Raw genomic sequence first — 21,597 nt, forward strand, 5'->3', positions numbered from 1 at the left:
TTCAACGCCCCCAGTTTTGTCCCCTTTGCCCCTTTTGTCGTCAGTCGACAAAAGTACGCCAATAATCTTATACTAATTTTGTTAAAATTAACGATGACGATATGATGGCGACTGTCACATATATTCGTGCAAGGCCCACATGACAGATTTTGTCTCAATAAAACTAATATGACAATTATGACATTGATGCAGTCACAATATTATAGTGTGTGCAAGAAAAGGTACCTTTGGTAGCCTTAGTGGCGAGTACGATAAGCGCGTCGGGGTGTCCACCGCGCACCTCGGGCCCGTCCTTGTCGCGGTCGCGCAACAGCAGCCACTGGCTCACGTCGCTCTGCAGGATGATATCCTCCGCCCCGCCCTCCGCCACGCCCTCCGCACCGCCCGCCCCGCCTTCCGCGCTCTCCGCACTCCCTGCACTGCCCGCACTGACCGCGCTTCTCTGTTACAACAAATTCAATATGAATCATTCATTTCCCACTTTTACTACTGCACTCAAAGTCGATAAGTCCCCTTAGTGTGGATTTAGTACGGAAACCATACACATTGGGTCTCACTTAGTGAACAATTTAGAGCTCTGTGTGCATTAGCTCTAGCAGTTAGTAGATGTGTTGACGTGTGTGCAATAACAAACCTGCGAAGGCACTGGTGAGGGCGTAGGTACAGGCGCCTGCACGATCGTTTCCAGCTCGTCCTCCAGCGGAAACTTGCCCGGTGTATTCGAACTCATGTACAGTTCCTCAGAACTCTGACAATTAAAAATATATTGACAAAAACTTATGCCTAATAGTAAAGTTGCGTTGCAACTAAAGCGATGCTAGACAACTGAATCGACAACTTTCTCGAAATTTATAATACATTTTTTTTAAATTACAAAATAGTACTATTAAAAACTGTGTCCAAATTGTCAATAGATTGAATTACCACATTATTAATGAATGAGTCGTCTGTAGAACTGTTGTGTGAGGAGGGGCGCGGCGAGGACGGCGGCAGCAGCTCGTTGCTGGATGTCACTGGGATCTGGAATTAGAACACTCATTAATGACGTCATCATTATCATTACGTCAACTACGATAGCGCACTGCGTGTTTGATTGCATGCTTTACAAAAGATTTGACATTGAGGGGAAATCTAAACAAAGATAATCTGTCGATGAGTGGAACATGTCTATGTGTATTTTACCACTAGAACCCTCATGGTGGCAATCCTGTGTGCGAGAGAGCTCCAGGATCTCCAGTGCAACGCACCCGATCATAGAGAGCCTAGTTTTTGCTGTACCTGTTTGTTTTTGTTCATCTTGGGCGGCAGAGCGGGCGGTTCTGGCGGCACGGGGCTCGTGCCCGCTGACTTACGCACCATGCTCTCATCAGAACCACTGTAAATACAATAAAAAGAATTTATCAATATGACATTTGTCTTTTTTATTAAACTTTAGTTAACTTGAATAATGGTGTATTTTCATTGTGTAACAGTGTGACGATATTGTATGTTTTTACCTTAGCGCAGGAGGAGGAGTGCCGAAGTGCTGCAAGGTGAAGGACTGAGCGATGGAACACTGCACCTGCTTGTGACGCTGCACACTGATAGCGCCGCCCGCACTGTGCTGTGCACTGCAATAATATTTAAGTTTTGAAGTAATAACATAATTTTTCCCTGTATTATGTTAGCACTCATAAGTGCAAGAAATATACTAGTTAACTCAACTTTCTTTATATTTTCTTCCCGCCTATCTTACAATACTTCTTGACATATTTTTTGCTGTTGCTAGAGATAAAACAAGCATTAAACTTGATATAAAAGACATACCTGGCCAAGTTATATGTGTGAATGGAGTGCCGGAACATGTCGGAGGGCGCGGCGACGCTGTTGGGCGGGTGGCTGCAGTTCCCGAACATCTCCATGTAAGCCATGACTGCACACCACAATATTATTGTACAAAACTGAATCTCATATGCGGGACTCGACTGTACTATTAGTGGAAACGACGTAAACTATGAACAAGAAGCGAGCGTGTGCCGCTCCAACAAATTAACAAACAGCAAGGGCGAATGATCGTAATGAAGCGCTAAGTACAGTCAGCCGCAAAAAACTATTGGCTATCATAGAAATGTAAACAGATTAACAAATAAGAAATCAGACGAAATTAACGGGTATACAAGTGGTAGTCTAAATTGAAGTTATAAGTTAAAAGAGTATAATTTAAATAAGTAAGTGCAACATTTAATTTTAAATTTAGTTTTCTCCACTACTTTTAAATTGTTTTATATGATTAAAAAAAATAACTATATTATTATAATCTTCTAGTTTATCAATGAAGAGATTGTTTTCTAAAGAAATAATATGACGCTTTAACTCCGCTTAGTATGTATAATTAATAATTGCAAATACAGCTATAGATAGATGACTGTGGCTGACTGTACATGCATCATCTGGAGTGTGAAATATGCGAAATTCCAATTCTGTTAACTGACAAAATAAAGCGGCGTAAGGCAATTAACACGTGAAGAAGCAAGCTGATAGATGATAGATGACGTTTCCAGCGAAGCCGTGAGCACCGCTACAGAACTATGAGCCTCCAACGCGTCATTATCTTGGAGTGGACCTGTGATAGAGCCAAATTCAGTGCGCCATAACCCCGTCTCTGCCTACGAGTTAAGGACACCGCACACTGTGTTAAATGATTGTGAACAAAAAAACCGTTTACGAATTACGAGTATTACGAGTTTAAGAAAATAAGGTTAAGTTTCGATATTTATTTTAATTTTATTTTATGATACTTCAAATATCGATAAAAAAATACATTTACACGTGTGCTTTGTGAGAAAAACCCTGAATTCTTACTGAACATTCAAACATAAACATGTTAACTCTAATTTTATTTAGATTACTTCTGAGAGAGATAACAAAGTGTTTTTATATGTGCTCTAGGTTCGTGTTGAAGTGTGCGGTGACCTTATATCGACGGTGTTGGTTAGCTAGTGATCGCGTGACATGCATAGATCCACTCACCACTGTAGGCGACGCTTTGGAACACTGCCGCGCCGCACCGGCACAACAGACAACATGCCGTTTTATGTTAACCAGTATCAACAAACAAGCCCCATAACATATATACTTTTATAAATAATATTATAAAGACTTGGTAACCATAATGCCGACGTACACAAACAGCTTTAAACAGACTGCACACTGACAATATATTTGTCAGCAGAACACCGAAAACTTAAAGTTGTCCGTGTACAGACGACTTTAACGTCTTTTATAATCAAACCTTCCCGATTTATAAATAATACAAAAAAATATATATACTTTAAATGTATTCCCGAAACCCTCTTATGACATTAATTAACATATTTGACGAAAAAGGTTACATCTCTTACTCTTGTTAGAATATGTAACCTTTTTCGTCGGATAGATCGAAATATAAATTGTATCCTTCTTTTTATACACCTTAGAAATATTTTTACACAGACCATAACACCCATGACAGACATGATGATGATAGACAATGTAACATTCAATTCGCAAGATATCTGTTGCATGAAATGTCGGAACTAACCGTGAAATTCCACTACTGCAACACTTGTATCATATTGTCTCTATTTTTTCAAAGAAAATGAAAAGGATGCAAATATGTTTACCCGACTATGTGGATGTATGTATGTGAAATTGTGAGGGGCTAATATATGGTGTCATTATACAAGTGTTGCGACAATGGAAACGCACAGTAAACACATTGGACAGGATTGCATTGTGCAAGGACAGTTCACATGCAAGATGCAACGAACAACCTGCATTCAAGTCATACCCACACTTAAATCAATTTAAAGTACAAATTATTTCATAGTCAGTCTATTTGAGATATTGAATTTTTGACTGTGATATGTCTATTAACTACATTAATATTGCAACGATAGTAAGTAATGTAATTGATTAACAAATTATTCTGAGATGTATTATGAGCCATACAATGTTTAAGACTATGTGTTTCTATTATAAATATTAGTTATAAATTAACTGAGATTATTTTAACCATTATATCCTTAGTATAATATGAGTATAGTATAGTTATGAATACTGACTGTGTTTCTTCTTGAGTGGCAGCGGCGGCGGGCGCGGCGGGTGGTGGTCTGCCAGCGTGTGCGGCCGCGCCTCACCGTGCAGCGAGCACACCGGACTTTGTCTACAATAATCAATATAACTCTCATTATTCTTTATTTAAGCTGTCCCTTAGTGTTCATTTCTCTTACTAAATCTTTACATATAAAAAAAATGAAACTAAAATTGTATTTCGTACACATGATATTTGCGTAGTTAATAACGAAAAATAAAAGGGTCGTGTATGTTCCGGGTATCTCCGGAACGGGTGGACTGTTTCAGACGGGTTTTGGAGGAGAAGGTGGTTGATGCATGTGGGTATGTTATAGGCTATTATATATATTTTTATTCTGTGTTGAAGATGTTATGTATATGTAATATTAACCGTATCTCAACGTTGGGGAAGTGATGCTGCACGTCGGCGCGGATGTTGCGGCGCGTCTTGGCCGGCAGCTCGGGCGGCGTCTCGCTCTCGTCCGACGTGATGCTCGCCAGCCTGCAACACAAACATATCACTTATATTAATACAAGTTTTAAATTTATTTTAGTAATGCTTTGTTACATACCCCATTTGCTAAAATCGTCTTAAATTTTGTTAACTTTAGCGCCAAAACAATTCTTTATCATTCATTCACAATAACATTAAGAAAACCTGTTTAATAATAGTTCGATGCATCTCTTTTCGTAGAGATTTTAGTAGTGTAGTCCTCGGAATGAGTTTTCCATACGCTATTTTTCTTTATTAACTTGTCATCAACTAGTTATAATAAAATATTATAATGTTATTTTTATCAAAGTTTAGTGACAATTAAACAAAATGATTATTAATTCATAAAACACTTATGAAACAGAAAGACACAAACACTATTAACATGAACAGAACAAACACGGTGTGATAAGTGAAAAAAAAAAATCAAAAAAAAAGACACTCACTTGGATGAATGGTGAGAGGTTACGGTGTTCATATTGACTACATTCATGCGGCTGTCAAAGCTTTGCACTGTGCACTTCACTTCGCTCACATAGTCTGTACTTTCAAAAGTACTGGAAAACAATAACGGCCAAGCGTAAAGGAAACGGACAACAACAAATCATTGACAACAAACAAATATCTGCTAGACGAAAAAGGTTTTTATAAATTCACAAGTGACGTAATTTTTTCTAATTATTATATGGTGGCGAACGAACAAGCGGCCATCTGAATTCGATCAAGGCAGATGCGTTGCCTTTAAGCGACGGATGAGGGTACGCACAGAAAAAGGACATATCCCCTTCCTATGCGTCCTGTCTTTCCATTTCCCCTTTCCATCATTTCCTTATAAGAAAAGAGTGGTAACTAAAAATAGCCCCCCTGCACGCACACTCGTCAGATTATACGCGGAATTGCATCCACTTGACGCATGTCTTGTGTGGTCGTGCTATTGCACTTGGCGATTAATACTGTTATCGCTGGCTCTACCATTGTTAAACGATGTCAGCTAGATATTTTTTCTAAAATATCATTTAGAGGTAAAAAAACACTCTTTCTCACGTTACTAAAGGTGCAATATGACGAAAAATCGAATATGGCAGATATTAGTTTGTCAACGAGGAAATGTTCATGATTATTAAAGTGTACGCACGTATGGTTAATGTTTATATGACTTGCGAATGAGTTAGGAACACAGAATACCTTGTTTATGAGTTTACCTGTCCGTGTGACTGGAGTAGTGATGTGAGGAGAAAGTGGACGTGAACAGATGCTCCGTAGACATCTCCGAGTGGCCCACAGACACGAAACCGGATTCGTTCGAGAAACTGACAAAATAATACAAATAATGTCACCTCTATCTATGTATTTATAAATCAATTGCTGTTAATTAGCCTCGCTAAAACTCGAAAACGGCTGAACGGATTTTCTTTAGCTTGGTCTTGAAATGTTCGTGAAGGTTTAAAGGGTGAGAAACATTTTTTTTTCTAAATATGGACGGAGTCGCAGGTGACAGCTAGTTCGTAATAAAAATCGGTTATTGTCTACCTGATCTGCAGAAGGTCGGCTCAGGATGCTTTAGTTTTTATACATAACTAACACCACTCTTACTCGTATCCTATACAAAATATCCTACGTCTTTTAAATAAAAAAGTATTTCTGTCTCTCATTCTGTCCCTGTCTAACATAATAGATGTGAGTGAGACAACATGTGACGTACCGGTTGTGGTTGGAGTGCGAGTGCACATTGTTGACGTGCATCTCGTGCGACTCCATCGACGTGCGGATCTCATTCGCGCTGTTACAACTGCACATACCTGGAATATTCAACAACAGAAGAATATTATTTATATATTCAATCTTCATACACAAATAGGAAAAAACGAAGTAAAAATTCTGTTTATTACATAGGACGAAAGGAAGTATCTTAAAAACAAAAAAATCACATTAAATTTTCCCCTCAATAATTATGTTTCTTTTTACTAGTAATTCGATTTTCCAACGACACTTTACAAAAAAATATTATTCCTCAATGCTTATTAAAAAAAACGTGTATTTAACAACATACCAACTAAGTCAGAGTTGGGGGGCGTGACGAAGACTTGGTCGTTGTTGATGGAGTCGTGCGTGCGGTCGTCGTCATTGGACACGTTGAGCATGGAGTCCAGAGAGCCGCTGCTGTGAGACTGCAGGGACAGTCTGAAATAACAACATTATTGTACACTCTGACAAATAACAACATTATTGTACACTCTGACAAATAACAATATTATTGTAAACTATAACAAATAACAATATTATTGTACACTGATAAATAACAATATTGTTGTACACTCTGCCAAATAACAATATTATTGTAAACTATAACAAATAACAATATTATTGTACACTGACAAATAACAATATTATTGTACACTGACAAATAACAATATTATTGTACACTCTGCCAAATAACAATATTATTGTACACTCTGACTAATAACAATATTATTGTACACTTTAACAAAAAACAAGATAATTGGTTTACTTAAATTCTGTCAGGGGTCGGCACAAGTTCGTGATGATGACTTACTAACCTATGTTAATGAGAGTAATCGCAAAAGATAATTGTACTAAGCAGGAGCTAGGACCAATTTAGTCAATTAAAGTTTAAGCATAGACATTTTTCTTAATTATCGATAACTCCTTTGCATAAATACAATAATGGTTTATGATGAAGTCATTAATTACGTATAATAGTTTCTATTGCGCATCAATTAACATAATTTATGGACGTAAATATTAATACAATACGCAATCTCCAAAACAATTTACTTTGCTATGCATAAATTATTGTTTGCATAAGAATTACTCAGTAATACAAAATTAACCGAAAATAGAACAGTGTCATTAAACCTAATGATAAAGGAATGCTCAGTTTAAATAAAAGTTTAACGATTTAATTATGTAACAAACAAAATGTGTTACTACCATTTAATACTAATGAATAAATCGTTTCAGAAAATTGTTTTTTTTTCTTTAATATAAAGATAAACGTTAGCTTTTTATAAACTACTATGTTTATTATACAATGTTTTTGAAAAATCTTATTTTTAATATGCCACTTTACATCCTTCGTAAAGACTAAATAACTACAATCTTACTAATATTTTAAAAGCGAATGTTTGGATAGATAGATGGATGGATGTTAGAACTTATCTCGAGAATGGCTCAGCGAATCACGATGGAATTTGGCATGGACGTAGAACATAATCTACAGCCATGACAAATGGAACAACGCATAAGCTTCTCAGTATTTTTTTACTTCTGCGCGGACTGAGTCGCGAGGAACATCCAGTGTTATGTAAATATTAATATCGTATACATTTATCCGCATAAGATCTTCCAATACACTAATATGATTAAAAAACACTACTAAGACTACACTTATGTAAGAGACGCGTCTTCAATAGTTTCTAGAAAGTTGAAATATTACTGCATAACAAGGAATAGAAAAAAATTAACAACGATAAAGAAGCATAAAGACATTTCTTTATAACACTAACTCTTTGGTGTTTATAAATAAACTATTAGCAAATAAAGGAACCCTGTTACTTTTTTTTAATCTGGAGATCAAAGCCACAGCTTACATAGTGGTGGTAGTAATGAAAGTAAATAAAATTAAAACTTTATTTAATATTTGCTCCATTGTGAATACATATGATGAATAATAATAGCGATTCAGTCAAATTACCCGTTTAAAAATTCAAAGTTTCCTCCTAATTAGGCTATAATAAGTTTAATTAAAAAAAATATGATCGGTTTACTGGATTTACTGGACAAAACAGAGCTAACAATATGTTTTATACAGAGATTTAGGTCACGGAAACCGACGATATGTTGATAACTCACCTGTCAATAGATAGTGCCAGGAGGGAGTTATCGTTGGCAGACTTGCGCTTCGGAGGCAAAGGAGGGGCCAACTCGATTTTCCTGTAACATACACTTTCACTTTTATTATCCAAACGTGACAGTATAACTGATTTCACTAAAAAAGTGAAAACGGAAAACATCGCTCCCACTGTCAAGGTCAAGTTGATACAAAACGTAGCTGACGAACCGGAATCGTCGTCTCGTCCAATAAACGAAAGTCGAACGCAATTAATTTATAAAGTGAAACTTTAGTTTTTTTAATGAAAACATCATCGAGTTGCAAATCGAATACCCAGATTTTTTCTTTGACAATTTATCTTTTAGTGATTTACTTAAAATAACAATTAAATGAGTACAAATTTTTCAATAAAACAAAAAACAAACATCCTTTTAAAACTATTTGAAATCCGGCAACTCAATTACTGCATAGCCTAAAAACGCTCACTTAATCTTTGTATTGGAAAATGTACAATTTTTAATCTTGGCTGCTCATAACTTCGACCAAGTCGTTACAGAACACAATAATTTTAGGTGTAGCAGCGAAAAGGGATGCGGGGTGAGGGCACTGAATAGGACGTATCTCAAGGCTAGATATCAAAAAGACTGAAACGAGTCCTTTACGTAGAGATTACACTTACCTAATAGGTCTGGCGGGTTTGGGCGGCGGGGAGTCGGGCGCATCCAGCACTGATTCCGATGAGTGTGAGGCGCGCACGCCGCTCGTCTCATTACCACTTTCACCAGTTAACAGAGATCTTTCCTTAGGCGTTAAAGGTATATCTGAAAAAGAATTAATAAAAACATAAAACAAATCTTTGTACCTAGATTCCATAATCGAGCAACGTGGAGAAACATCCTTAAAAATAAGAGAAAATCAAAAGCGACGATAAAAGACGAAGTCTAGTTTCAGATTTTAGGTCTAATAAGAGACATTTGAACCTATAACTATAAGCCAGTATGAGTAGTCATAACACAGACATGACATTCCGCTACAACTTAAGTAATCAATACCATTTTATAATTAAACACTAGGTTTGACCACAACCTCGTGTTGTTATGCCGTTAGCGTCGGCTATCGACTCACAAGATGTAAACTATCAAGATAATAGAAGCACTAACCAGGCAAGGAATTTCTCTGGGTAGAACGTGGCGAGACGAGAGGCGGTCTCGGTGACAAAGCCGGTCTTGTCATATGCTGCTGCGCGAGCGCGGCCACCTCCTCCACCGCCGACGTCACTCCCTTCACCACAGAGCTGACGTGATCCGGTGACAGCGCCGCCGCAGACATATCCAGTTCTTCATCAGTGGCATCCGCACGAAGACTTGCAACCGTGACTTCATCGCACAACCGGATCAGCATCGCCAGTGCGGTGCAGAGCTTTCTCACGGCGCCGGTCAACTGCGGCGACCGACTGCAGTATGGCTTTATTGCTACGAACACAACACTTTTACAAAACTAAATATGATAAACAACTACAAATGATCGACTTATTCAATTACCTTTGTGTATATTCGCGATAGATTCGAATACTATCGTTCCGTTGTCCGGCAACATTTCGAGTTTTCTTTTTGTTATCACATCGGAGAAGTGTTTTAGGCCGAATGTCACCTACAATTTTAATACACTTAATTTTGTACAAATTAAGAAGTATAAATAACGCATGACTACATAATTTACGATGACCTAAAATTCGAGGTTTCCAATTACGGCGAACTTGTCCCAAATTGATATTTTATTGGTAACATGATCTCCAGTCAAATATTAAAATGATGTAGGTACCTCGTCAAAACAGACAAATATTAATTTTGGCGTCTCAGATGATTCAAACAGAGCTATTACTATACAATATTTCAATGTAAAAAGTACGCACTTCTTTGACTAGTCGTTCCAACTCTTTGGCGGGTGTGACCTCACCCTCTTCAACAGTAGCAACAGTCTTAGGCCCCATGTTCCGAAGTTTCGGACTAAGCGGGGAGTGTGATCTGAAACAATAATAGTAAAGTTACGTAACCGATTACTTTCTACAATGTCTATAAAACACAAATAATTTAAAATCATTAGCTTAGAAAAGTTTCACTTTACTTTTAACATTAAATTTTATACCGTCATCAATTTTTAGTTGTAATCGAGGTAATGATGAATAACATAAATTTCCCAGCCAATAAGGTATCGAATGGAACATAGTTGCGAAATTCTTTACGAGCCTTCACATTACGTTGACGAAAAATCAAAGGTAAACAACATTTTATACTTAAGTGGGCACAACTCTGAATGCATATGTAAACAGAAGAGAGACTGCAACGTATTCGTATATTAACTAAATCAGTCACAAAACACTGCAACCTCGAACATATTGTGACACATAAGAGAGATTTGAGTAAAGCAAAACGTATTGTTTATTGTGAATAATTAATATATGCCGCAGCTGGTCGTACCGTTTTCCATTGTTAGCGAATCGGCGGTGCAGCCGGTTGGTGCGTTTGTTGAACCAGCCGCCGACCGGGGAGCGACGAGCGGTCGACATTGGGCGACACTTCAACTACTGAATCCGCGCCTCATAAAACCCGGCAACTTTCGAACGACTCCAAAAACACGAGTATCGTAATACATCCGCCGATCGATGAAGCGATACGACCTCGTCGACGAGTCGGTAACATTTAAATGTAATCACTTAACATTGCACGCACTAAACTAATGAGATTTCAGCGGACAATGTCATTAATGAGTACGACAGTCGCAGGTCGCGGAGTGACTCACACCGACACGACACATTTACACAGCGGCGCGCAACTATACTCTAACTACGTACATCAAAATAATCGTTACACTATTCGCATAAACACCATAGCACACTCGCAAAATATCCTCTAATTCTTGTATTCAAGATAACACTGGAATGAGAGATAGTTTCCCGCCGACGTAGTTGTAGACACTGAGTTATGTGTGGACGTAATATTTATCAATTTAGATAACAAAAGAACCAATACAGTCAACTTGTAGATTTCATCGTAATGCACACATGTCAAGATAAGGTTGCTGCGAGAAATGTTACCGAAATACTGGTATATATACGTAATATAAACAGACTTCAGATTTAAACTCGGAGATATTCCACATACAACGAAATAAGCATAATCAAAGGAATATTTAAATAATTATTATTTATTCATTATGTAAATGTGCACCTAAAAAAATTACCTTAGCATTTAGCATTTGTGTAAGTTACCAAGATGCGAGAAAATTTATCTTATTGTTTTACTATAATACAAAAACCGTACATTATAAAAAATACAAAAGTATTTAAACTTTATAACAGATCACAATGTAGAGCAACATTTCCATTATTCTGGAGCATAAATATATTTTACCTTCTGTATTTTCCTGCAATAAAATAAATACACAAAAGTCATTGTTTATTCGAGCAAGGCTTGCAAATGTCGTTTGCGCTATCAACGGCGAAGATAACGTCATGATTGCAGCCTAGAGGCGCCATCTGTACGAGTACTCAGATAATGAGATCAGTATTCAATTAAAGTCCAATTATGTGCAAACAATTAAATATGCTGATATTTTGTATAGTGGACATCGGAATTATGATATTGTATTAAACATGAGTTTACGCATAACATGACTCACTACAGTTTCAATATTATCAATTTTGGAAGTTCCTTTTTACCCTACGTGTATTTTTGTGTGAAATCAAAGGAGCTATCGAAGTAATTTACTATATATTTATCTAAATACAGTATTTATTAGAAAGCAAAGAAAACAAATTATAAGTATGATATGAAAGGCCATTGTGAATTTAATTTAGTTACGTTTAATAAACACATCATAGGGCCCACCCCCATACTAACAGCTGTTGGATAAATAATTAGATAAATGCATTAGATATTTAGTTTTTAATCATAGGTAATTTCCATTTCAATTCCTTTAGATACCATAAACAACCCCGATAAGTTTATTTACTAAAAATCCTTCGCAAGATTTCAGTATCGTAACATTTAAACGACTCATCCGACAGTTATTCCAAACATCTCATAAGACAACAGGCGATACCTGATAGCGGAGGAGAGGTGAGGCGGATGATGTGGCTGTGCCGGTGAACGCATGTTGGAGATGCGTTCCAGCAGGTCGTCCTTGAAGGAGCGCGCGCGCCGAGCCAACTTGTTGGCACCACGCAGCGAGCCGCGGTGGCCCGACCCCGCCTCGCCGCACACTTCGCTCTCTGAAAACAACACCCTATTGAACACAAACCATACAACCAAGACGTAGAACATTTTTTAGAATTTACACAAGTCGGTTAGAACAATCTTAGATGCTATCAAAATGTGTGTTATAAAATCTTCAAAACACAAGGGTGAAAGGGGTTTTATGCAAAATAGAAAGAATATGTTTTAGCGAAAATTTCAGATTAATTTATATAGATATAATTTTGAACGGACTTTTTTTACCGATTCTTGATTTTTATTTGTAAATTTACTAATATTTCTTTTACCATTCCAATTAAGCTGTGCTAGGATATGGTTTACGACTACGTTTTCGTGATCGGAAATCCGTACCCTTAACCATTAGGCTATTGACGCGTTTAAATTATTAATCCAGGACAATTTATAATGTAATCATATTTCTATATTTGCTTAATGCATAACGAACTATGGTACCCCAGGACCATCCACCCCATTAAAAAAACGACTTAATTATCTGATGGTACGCGGGGTAATTAAAACAAATTAACTTGTCAATGATTACTGTTTAGTGCTCATATCGAGGTCCGCCCACATATTACAATGCGTGATACATTATATCATTCAAGAAAATAGAATCAGCCGAGATGGACCACAGCACGAATTATTATATGTTGGCTTTAAGTGACATTTTTCACATTCTAGTCCGCTTAGGTTAGAGTTCAACATAAACATTCTGTGTCGTGCAATTAAAATCTTGTGTACTAATATGGTCGTAGAATTAACTTTAAGCAAAGTTGAGCAACTTGTACGTATTTAATGATGCCATTAGGGGCAGTAAGTTGCTTAAGTTGTCGCCCCGACTTGTTCACTTTGAACCGTTGTTCTTGTGTTCATAAAGTTGCCGTAACGTGTTAGAGCCCACTCGAAAACTCTAACGGTCGCCTGAACTACTAACCCTATAGAAACATTTGAAAATGCTGTCTCACTGCCGTCTCAGATATCAAATAATGATTGCATTCAAATTAAATGTGTTAGTGTTAACTGTAAAGCTAATATACCCTGGTATATACGTCAAAATGTCAATATCAAATAATTAATAATTAATATTTGGTATTTCTTTGAAAGTTAACACAAACATTACGATTTCAAAGTCATTGTGACATTGTTGGTAGACCGAATTTGGCAAACTTTATCCAAGCGCACTTGCTTAATCAATTGATCCGTAAACAATTCAAAAATCCTACGAGCTTATTTATCAACAATAAACTTAAGATAGTTATCATTGCTAATTACTATGTTGAAGCATTTGGACAGAAATGAATAACTACATAGGTTAGCGTTTTAGAACATTTTAGAATAACTATTATCAAATATTTTCTGATATACTTTGTTGATAAATTATTTTGCAAAAATTACTTCTCTGACCCGACACAGATCTAAATAAGAACATGTTTATTTAATAGGTTATATAAGATTTTGCACGAAACACCAATTCGCTGGCTTTAAATTTGTTTCGACAAATCATATACGTAACGATTGACCTTGTTTTTGAAAAATAAATTAAAAGCAGTTATTAAGTACAACCTTTACATCAAAGTTGATATATCAAACCTTCTAACAATTAATTTGTTAGCAGTCGCACTGATACGTTTTTTTTTAATTATTGACAATAGAGCGAGCCTTACCGTGGGTTTCTGACACTAAAATTTCTGTATAAAATATACAGTCATCCCTGTCTTTCATATTTAACAAAACAGAGATAACAATATGCTTCAAACCCACGTTTAGAAATATAGATGCTAATACTGAATTATTTATCCGAGTGCCAAAATTCCTAATACAATAGAGGTATACTCAACTTAAGATGAGAAAAGAGCTTAGTAACTTCTCTACTTAATTATAATTTTGTATCCCGTTACAATCTTGTCTTTCTTTATTTGTTATATTAAACTTTTAACTTATAAAAACTATAAGGATGTATAACGTATAAAATAAATCAAAATGTTTGAATGCTTGTAAACAAACAACTTGGAACTGGTTTCAGTTTCGCAAGAACGTAAACATTTGTAATAAATTAACTTAATTATATATAAGGAAAATTGAAGGTCGTTTCGTGTGTTGAGAAGTGCGATAATGTAGTGTGCCTTGACTAATGATGCCAAATTCATAGACTTAGTCAACGATTCTACTCTGGCTACTTGTACTTGCTGAGCCCAAATAAAGAATACGGCCATCGATTCATGGTTATACGCGTTAAGATGAACGCTTTACATATAAAAGATAAATCGACTTTAAATATTTAACATTATAATTTATTATTATTTGAAAATGTATATATATACTAATAAAGTTTTATATTTGGTTTTATGACACACGAAAGTTATTCAGACATCTTGTTTTTATTTTGCACTTGAATAAGTAAGATATTATTTTCCAAAGCAAATAACGAGGCAAGCAAGGGTCAGGCAAAATTTACCTGCTACAAATGCTATTTCATCACGTCCTTAAAAATGAGTAGAAAATTTAACATGCTTAAGCCACATGGGACTGCATCTACTAAACGTTGTTTAATACTTTTTTTTAATAAGATAAATCTTTAACCTTTGATTATGTTGTATTGGTCTGCCAGTTATGGAATGTATATACCGTTTGGTGGTACCTTGATGATGGATATTTTTTTAAAGTATTTGATTCATTATTCTTTTCTATTTAGAGATATTTTACCTTTATAATGAAGTCATACAATGGAACTGGTACAAAGTCATAAGTGACGTTTTCCAATTTTTCCGCTTTTTAGATTCTTACTTGAAAGTTATCATCAAGCATAATTTGTGTCCGGGCTATGGGCGTTTGTTTGACTTTCTGTCACGGTTGAGACCTAAGACCTAATAAGCTCGGTGAAACGCAGAGACCAAACTTTTCTTTGTATGCATTAAAAAAAAATTTCTTAGAAAGGAGGTTTATTACCTACACAATTTTGTAGGTATATAAATCATTTTACATTATTAATATCCTCAGTACATATAAAGTAAATATTAATCCTGACTATTAACAAAAGATATCGATTTAGGACACATTAACATATTATAATTGATAGCTGTAGTACTATAATTAAGCATATATAAAACACAAATGAATCTATTTTGGAGCGGAACTTATCAGGCAGGACTTTGACCCTGGAAACGAGTCGACAGTGTCACCAGCAAGTCCCGCGAGGGGCGTCGCATCAGGTATATTTAGTGGCTTAGTAATACGCAATAACATTCAATTCCTTATACGATTTAATATCGAATCGTACCTGAGCACTGTTGCGATGAGATTTGAGTAACTTGTACAACACTGGTCGAACTTAAAACACAAAACTTTGATTAAATAAAAAGAAAAAAAGGTCCGTATAAGGATAGCGCTAAGATGAAGTAAACGGCGTATAAAGGCGATGACGCGCGTTAAAAATAATACGGCGGTGACAGGACGCGCCCAGGCCACGGCGCGTGACGACTGAGGGCCGTCGGGCCGCGGCGGCGGAAGGACGCACGGAACGGGACGACGGCGGCGGGTCGGTCGGGACGGGACGGACGGGAGCGAGTGCGTCACGTCACATATCATAAACACGGAGACGCCACCGGCTGCTACTTAACATGCTGCATGAGCGATCCCCGTCTGTCGCGTCTGCGCCTCGAAATAGTTCCTTTTATGATCCTATATTAGATTGAGGATTACTGAAATATTTTGATCTGTATTCATAATCAAGAAATAAATCCTACGACCGCATAACCGTAACGGAATCGTCTCGTCGAGGAGCTATTTATATTGCTACAAAAACTTTTCAAGTCAATATTTTATCGAATCTTACAAACTATTGGAAGGATTTAGGTGAACGAACAATAATAAAAGTACCTATAATAAATTTGAAACCTTTGTATTTGTTAGCTACTTGATAAAAAAGGTAACTAAGGTAAAAAGGTTATAGATTTAATATACTTCTATAAATAATGATTCGCAAATGAACCATATTTGATATATTTAATATAAAACCGTTATATTGCAATTTCTCATGGTGTAAAGTGGATAATTCAAAACTTAATTTAAAAGCATATTGTTTAACAATTTCATTTCCACACTCAATAAACAAATATTTATTGTTAGCATTACGTATTAAGATATGCTGTGCTACGATTAAAGATTAACACGTCACGATTACCACAAAAACATAGGTTAATATACTTAATTAAGTGGCGCAAGTTTTACATAAAATACATGAAATGGTTACGAAAGAGAACGGAACTAAATTAGCAGACCAGTGTTACACGGAAAGTAAAAACAACTCTTTATTATTAACGAATATTTCACTGACAACACTAACTACACTTTTTATTGAGTAACAAAATAACGTCATAAAATTTATAATTATAGGGTAAGCATTTTTATATATATATATATATATATATTATAACTGTTTTATAAATGTCAAATATATTCCGAGATTTTTTCTCGAGGAAGGAAATATATCGCGAACATTTTAAACACTACAAGTTAATAAGAGAACAAACGCATGTAATTAAAAACGCTTAAATGGACAAAACTAAGTCAATTATGTAGTACAACGTGCACGGGTCGTTAGCGCGTTGGTTTTAGCGGACGGCCTTAACATTATCGCAACAATAACAATAGACACAATGGTGCGTTCCCGCGTCGGTTGCGCCTTGTTATACAATATCTGCGGGCCTGATGGTGCTGAAGCCACAGGCGAACACACAATGATACACCACAATCTCTTCCGTTGCTTACAGCCGAATACAAAATCAGAAATTGTACTTGAAATGTACCGAACAAATAGTAAGGACATGTAAGGATATCTACTGGAGATAAATGTACTATACGATTAATAAAACAAGAACAAAAAAGAATATAATCGGCTTCCAAGTTATTATTGCAATATACTACAAACATCCTCCTCTTTTCCGTCTCACCTTTTATTCGCTTCCACTTCCCATCCTTTCCTTATAAGTGGAAGTGGACTTTCCGGATGAGAGGATGCATGGAAAGAGAAAATATTTTTTCTTTCTGTGCATCCTCTCCTACGTCGATTAAAGGTAGGTAACGAATATGCAATTGCGTATGTCTATGGGCAACGGTCACTTCGCTATTTCAGCGCTTTTAGGTGGCCGCTCGCTAGTTTGTCACCTAATGATATAAAAAAAATATAACTAGTCTCAAAGAACCAGACGGTATGAAGTTCAGGAAGTATCGAATTTATTGTGTTTTTGTTATTATTCGCTTTTTGTATGTCCTCGGGATACAAAGGCACAATTTGGAGAGTTTCTATTGACCTTTTCTTTTAGAAAACGTGCTGCGGACGGGTTTTGTTAGGCGCCCGAATACGATAAAAATAAAAAAGCCTCATTAGTTGACGATATTATTTGGTAGAGACTTTCCAATACCTACTTTATGTATTTACTTATAATAAACTAAACCTAAATTTATGTTTCATTTCAGTAATTCTTTATTCATGTCTGACCAGTTACACATTTTTTTAAATTATAAACATCGACAAAGGAGTTGCAACTCCTCTTATGGTATGAATAACATTGCACAGTACTAAACAAATTAAAACATTTCAACTTGCAAATAATAGCATTTATATAGGTTAATATTCGCGAAGAATCATAATCGCCGGCATAATGTTTAAATTCGAAAACAATTTGAAAGATAATACACTGTATTTAACAGATAATAAAAATTTTACTGTCATATTAAACGTTTGTTTGCAAAAAACGTGATATTTTATATACCCAGTCGTTTCTTTGCATTTGTGCCGAAAATTTTTTTTTTTGTTTAATGGTAAAATTTTACATTTATAAATATTCAATGTGTACAAAGAAAGTATAAATATTCTCGAGCAGATTCTAATAGAGTATGGAGAAAGTAATATTTAGCAGAATGTAAGGTTCCAATATATCTATTGAGCAAAATCTATACTTAATTATTATTATAATTTTGGTTAACCAAACTAACAAGTTTATGCATTAAGATGCAAGACCAATGTACAATTGATAATAAATATTTTGTACGGTATCCTCAAACTTTCCCCAGCCACTTTGTGAATAATTCAGTGCGCAGTAGCCATAGTAACCTGCAGAAACATTGTGTCTTCATCCATACAGTTAGTATTCACCTATACTACGTGCTCCGACAAACATTTATGTTACAGAAATAGACGCATGACACCACAACATCACGTTTATAAGTATGAGATAACGCTAGCAATAATAGAAAACGGTTGTATTTACAAGAAAAGCTATAGTATATTTATATGTACCCTTTATATTCTTCTTGTCGGCACAGCGATCGCCGATGTGCCGGTATACCCCGACGCCGGGCGCGGCCGTGGTGCGCGACACGCGGCGCATGGGCCTGCGCCGGGCCTCTACCACGGAGTATGAATTCCCCACATCGTCCTTGTGAGAACTAACAACACATTCTTCGGAAGGAGACGAGAAATATTTCAAATTCTCATCGCACACCAGATTCTGAAGACTCGTCCCATTCCTAATTCTCTCCCTATTCGCATTGCCATTTCGCGACTTTTTAAAAGTTAAATTATCAAAACTCTTGCATGAGCTCAATGGAGGGATGTTATTGTTTCTTATATCGTAAAATTTGTTCGGATCGAATACGCTGATTCTCGGCGTGCGAATGCCCAGTACGTCCTGTGTTTTGTACTTAGCATTTTGCACGTGGGATGGGCTCGAGTCTGGTTTATATCTGTTGCCTCGATGTTTAATATTTCGTATATTTCGTTTAATAACCGAGGTTCCCCTTTCCTCGAGCGCTTGCAAAACATCGCCAGTTTCTAGTATGTTTAACGGGCTTATACCGTTCTTGTAGACACGATAACTCCGCTTGTTTCTTCTTTGATTTTGACTGTCGTCATTGAAAAAGCTTTCGTCGTAATGAGGCATCTTTACGTATTGAATGCGACTCATTATCACATCAACACATTGCTAATGAATTAGCACCTACGTCATAGATATCTTACACGACAACTCGTTTATCATCAGATTTAAATAAAAGAAAACTTACAAACGTAACGTTAGGGACAGTCTAGAATGCAGCAGAGAAAGGGAGCGCCCTGTAGAAATCTTTGAAAGTGGGTACTGTACTTAGGAAAAGTTTCACTTCTGATAAATTATATATTTTCATTTTATTTCACTGATATTTTATGTTTTTCACTGTTTTAACCTTCCGGGTTAAAGTTGTCTGTATGCGTATCAATCATACACCAAAATAGCAGGGACGTTAGCCACCTACAATTAGGTCATTATTTATTTACAGTGGACGTCTCGTAGCGCGCCGTGTTCGCAGCGCGCATCTCCTGCCTTTATACTGGCGCTCATAAAACTGCTGTGCGATCCGGTCCCCAAAACCTTGACACTGCGGATGCTACAAACACATGTTTGGGCACAAAATTAACACACCAGATAATCACACCCCGATATACACATAGGACATAAAAGCAAACAGTACTATCGAGCCGGTGCCACTTCACAGGTGCAATCGAATATGTCACAATTAATCAGTTACGAAATCGACTCGATAAGGAAACTTGTTGACGTTTAAACACCGGAATTCACTTTCTCTTCGAGACAAACAGTTCAGGTATCAATATTAGCACTGTCACAGTCTAAGAGGCGTCCGGTGTGGTAATCGCGAACCAGCGCGTCGGCGGCAACGCTGATACTATGCACACATTTGAAATATGCACAAATGATTTGTCCGGTGAGATTACGTGAGACAACAGTACGTCGAGTCGAGGGAATTGGCTATAAATAGATGTTGATTTTTCGCAGCGCGATCTCGATATTCAGCGGAGCAACGAGCTCGTACGCGGCCAAGCATACGATTGGCACGAGAGGGTGTCGATCGGTCGGCAACCGCGGCGGCCGTGAGAGCGGTGCGGCCGGCGGTAGAGGCGCGGCAGCACTGCGGACGCCGCACGCCGCCGCACGCCGACAGTGAAAGTACCGAACATCTCCACAGACCGCACCTGTATCAAGACTGCCTCACTATGCTGTACCACTCCTGGTAACTGATATCCTGCATTAGACAGGTACCGCAAACTTATGTAAATACTAACACTGTCTAATGAAAAACCAGCGCAGACACTGAACAACGCCGCCTTCCAAACAGCACTGAAACACACTTTTTACACATCATGCCTTTAGCTCCGAATAAACATATCTTGTCTTTGATTTTACTTTTGGGGAAGATCGCGGTTTTTCTCCGACGCGGACTTCATAATTCATGAAAGACGTGATTTGATCTTCGCTCGCTTCTAAACGCGATTATCTACGACTGACTGACGTCAACTATTGATATACGAATTTAATAGATCACGAACGTCGCATTTGTCATGCAACCAATAATTAATTTACATGTTTTATTTTAAGTAAGTATAACACCATTCTTTTCATTTTTAGTGCATACGTTCCAAGTAATTAAGGACACTGGATAGAACGTATTTGAAGCGACTTAATGGAGTAAAATGTAAAGTCAAAATCTTAAGAATGATTTTCGTGGAAAAATCTTAAACATTGGGCTAATCATAACTTCATAACCTACGTTGCATTAATTTAAATGTCTGGACACTAGAATGTTAATTCGCGACATGATGTAACGGCGTGGACAGACATACGCTAGTCGAAGCATTATACGCAATTATTACGTGACTGCACGTACAAGATATATTGATGTCCTTAATGACAAAATAATGTATAGTTGTACGGAAAGTAATTTCATTCATAATATTTTTATATGCCTATCACATTTCTATTAATAAATAGTCATTGATTAATGAATTGAATTGCACAATGATAATGAAATAACGTCAAAAGTTCATTAGTTCCTGGCCAGATAAAAGAATTATG

At 36.7% G+C, this 21,597-nt stretch overlaps 1 protein-coding gene across 8 annotated transcripts in view; it reads right to left on the minus strand.

Annotated features, from left to right (window-relative positions):
- The window catches only part of C3G (C3G guanyl-nucleotide exchange factor), a 34,834-nt gene that overhangs the window by 4,533 nt on the left and 8,704 nt on the right, over window positions 1–21,597 (minus strand). For 2 of the 8 annotated variants that reach the window (XM_013311449.1, XM_013311448.1), the window contains exons 1-20: window positions 18,990–20,666; window positions 12,540–12,708; window positions 10,351–10,462; window positions 9,980–10,088; window positions 9,599–9,910; window positions 9,118–9,259; window positions 8,459–8,539; window positions 6,636–6,766; window positions 6,288–6,384; window positions 5,788–5,895; window positions 5,032–5,142; window positions 4,484–4,594; window positions 4,083–4,183; window positions 3,010–3,033; window positions 1,807–1,912; window positions 1,497–1,610; window positions 1,279–1,375; window positions 925–1,020; window positions 635–748; window positions 226–442 (exon numbers count right to left, since the gene is read on the minus strand). In XM_013311449.1, coding sequence (XP_013166903.1) covers window positions 226–442; window positions 635–748; window positions 925–1,020; window positions 1,279–1,375; window positions 1,497–1,610; window positions 1,807–1,912; window positions 3,010–3,033; window positions 4,083–4,183; window positions 4,484–4,594; window positions 5,032–5,142; window positions 5,788–5,895; window positions 6,288–6,384; window positions 6,636–6,766; window positions 8,459–8,539; window positions 9,118–9,259; window positions 9,599–9,910; window positions 9,980–10,088; window positions 10,351–10,462; window positions 12,540–12,708; window positions 18,990–19,656 — 3,019 coding nt within the window. In that variant the 5' untranslated portion in view covers window positions 19,657–20,666. Of the gene's footprint in view, window positions 1–225; window positions 443–634; window positions 749–924; window positions 1,021–1,278; window positions 1,376–1,496; window positions 1,611–1,806; window positions 1,913–3,009; window positions 3,034–4,082; window positions 4,184–4,483; window positions 4,595–5,031; window positions 5,143–5,787; window positions 5,896–6,287; window positions 6,385–6,635; window positions 6,767–8,458; window positions 8,540–9,117; window positions 9,260–9,598; window positions 9,911–9,979; window positions 10,089–10,350; window positions 10,463–10,915; window positions 11,438–12,539; window positions 12,709–15,968; window positions 16,181–18,989; window positions 20,667–21,597 lie in introns of those variants that run through there. The other 6 variants (XM_013311455.1, XM_013311450.1, XM_013311454.1 and 3 more) reach the window with 5 other exon arrangements.

Source organism: Papilio xuthus, unplaced genomic scaffold, assembly GCF_000836235.2.
Source record: "Papilio xuthus unplaced genomic scaffold, Pxut_1.1 DF827680.1, whole genome shotgun sequence".
Lineage (NCBI taxonomy): Eukaryota > Metazoa > Arthropoda > Insecta > Lepidoptera > Papilionidae > Papilio > Papilio xuthus.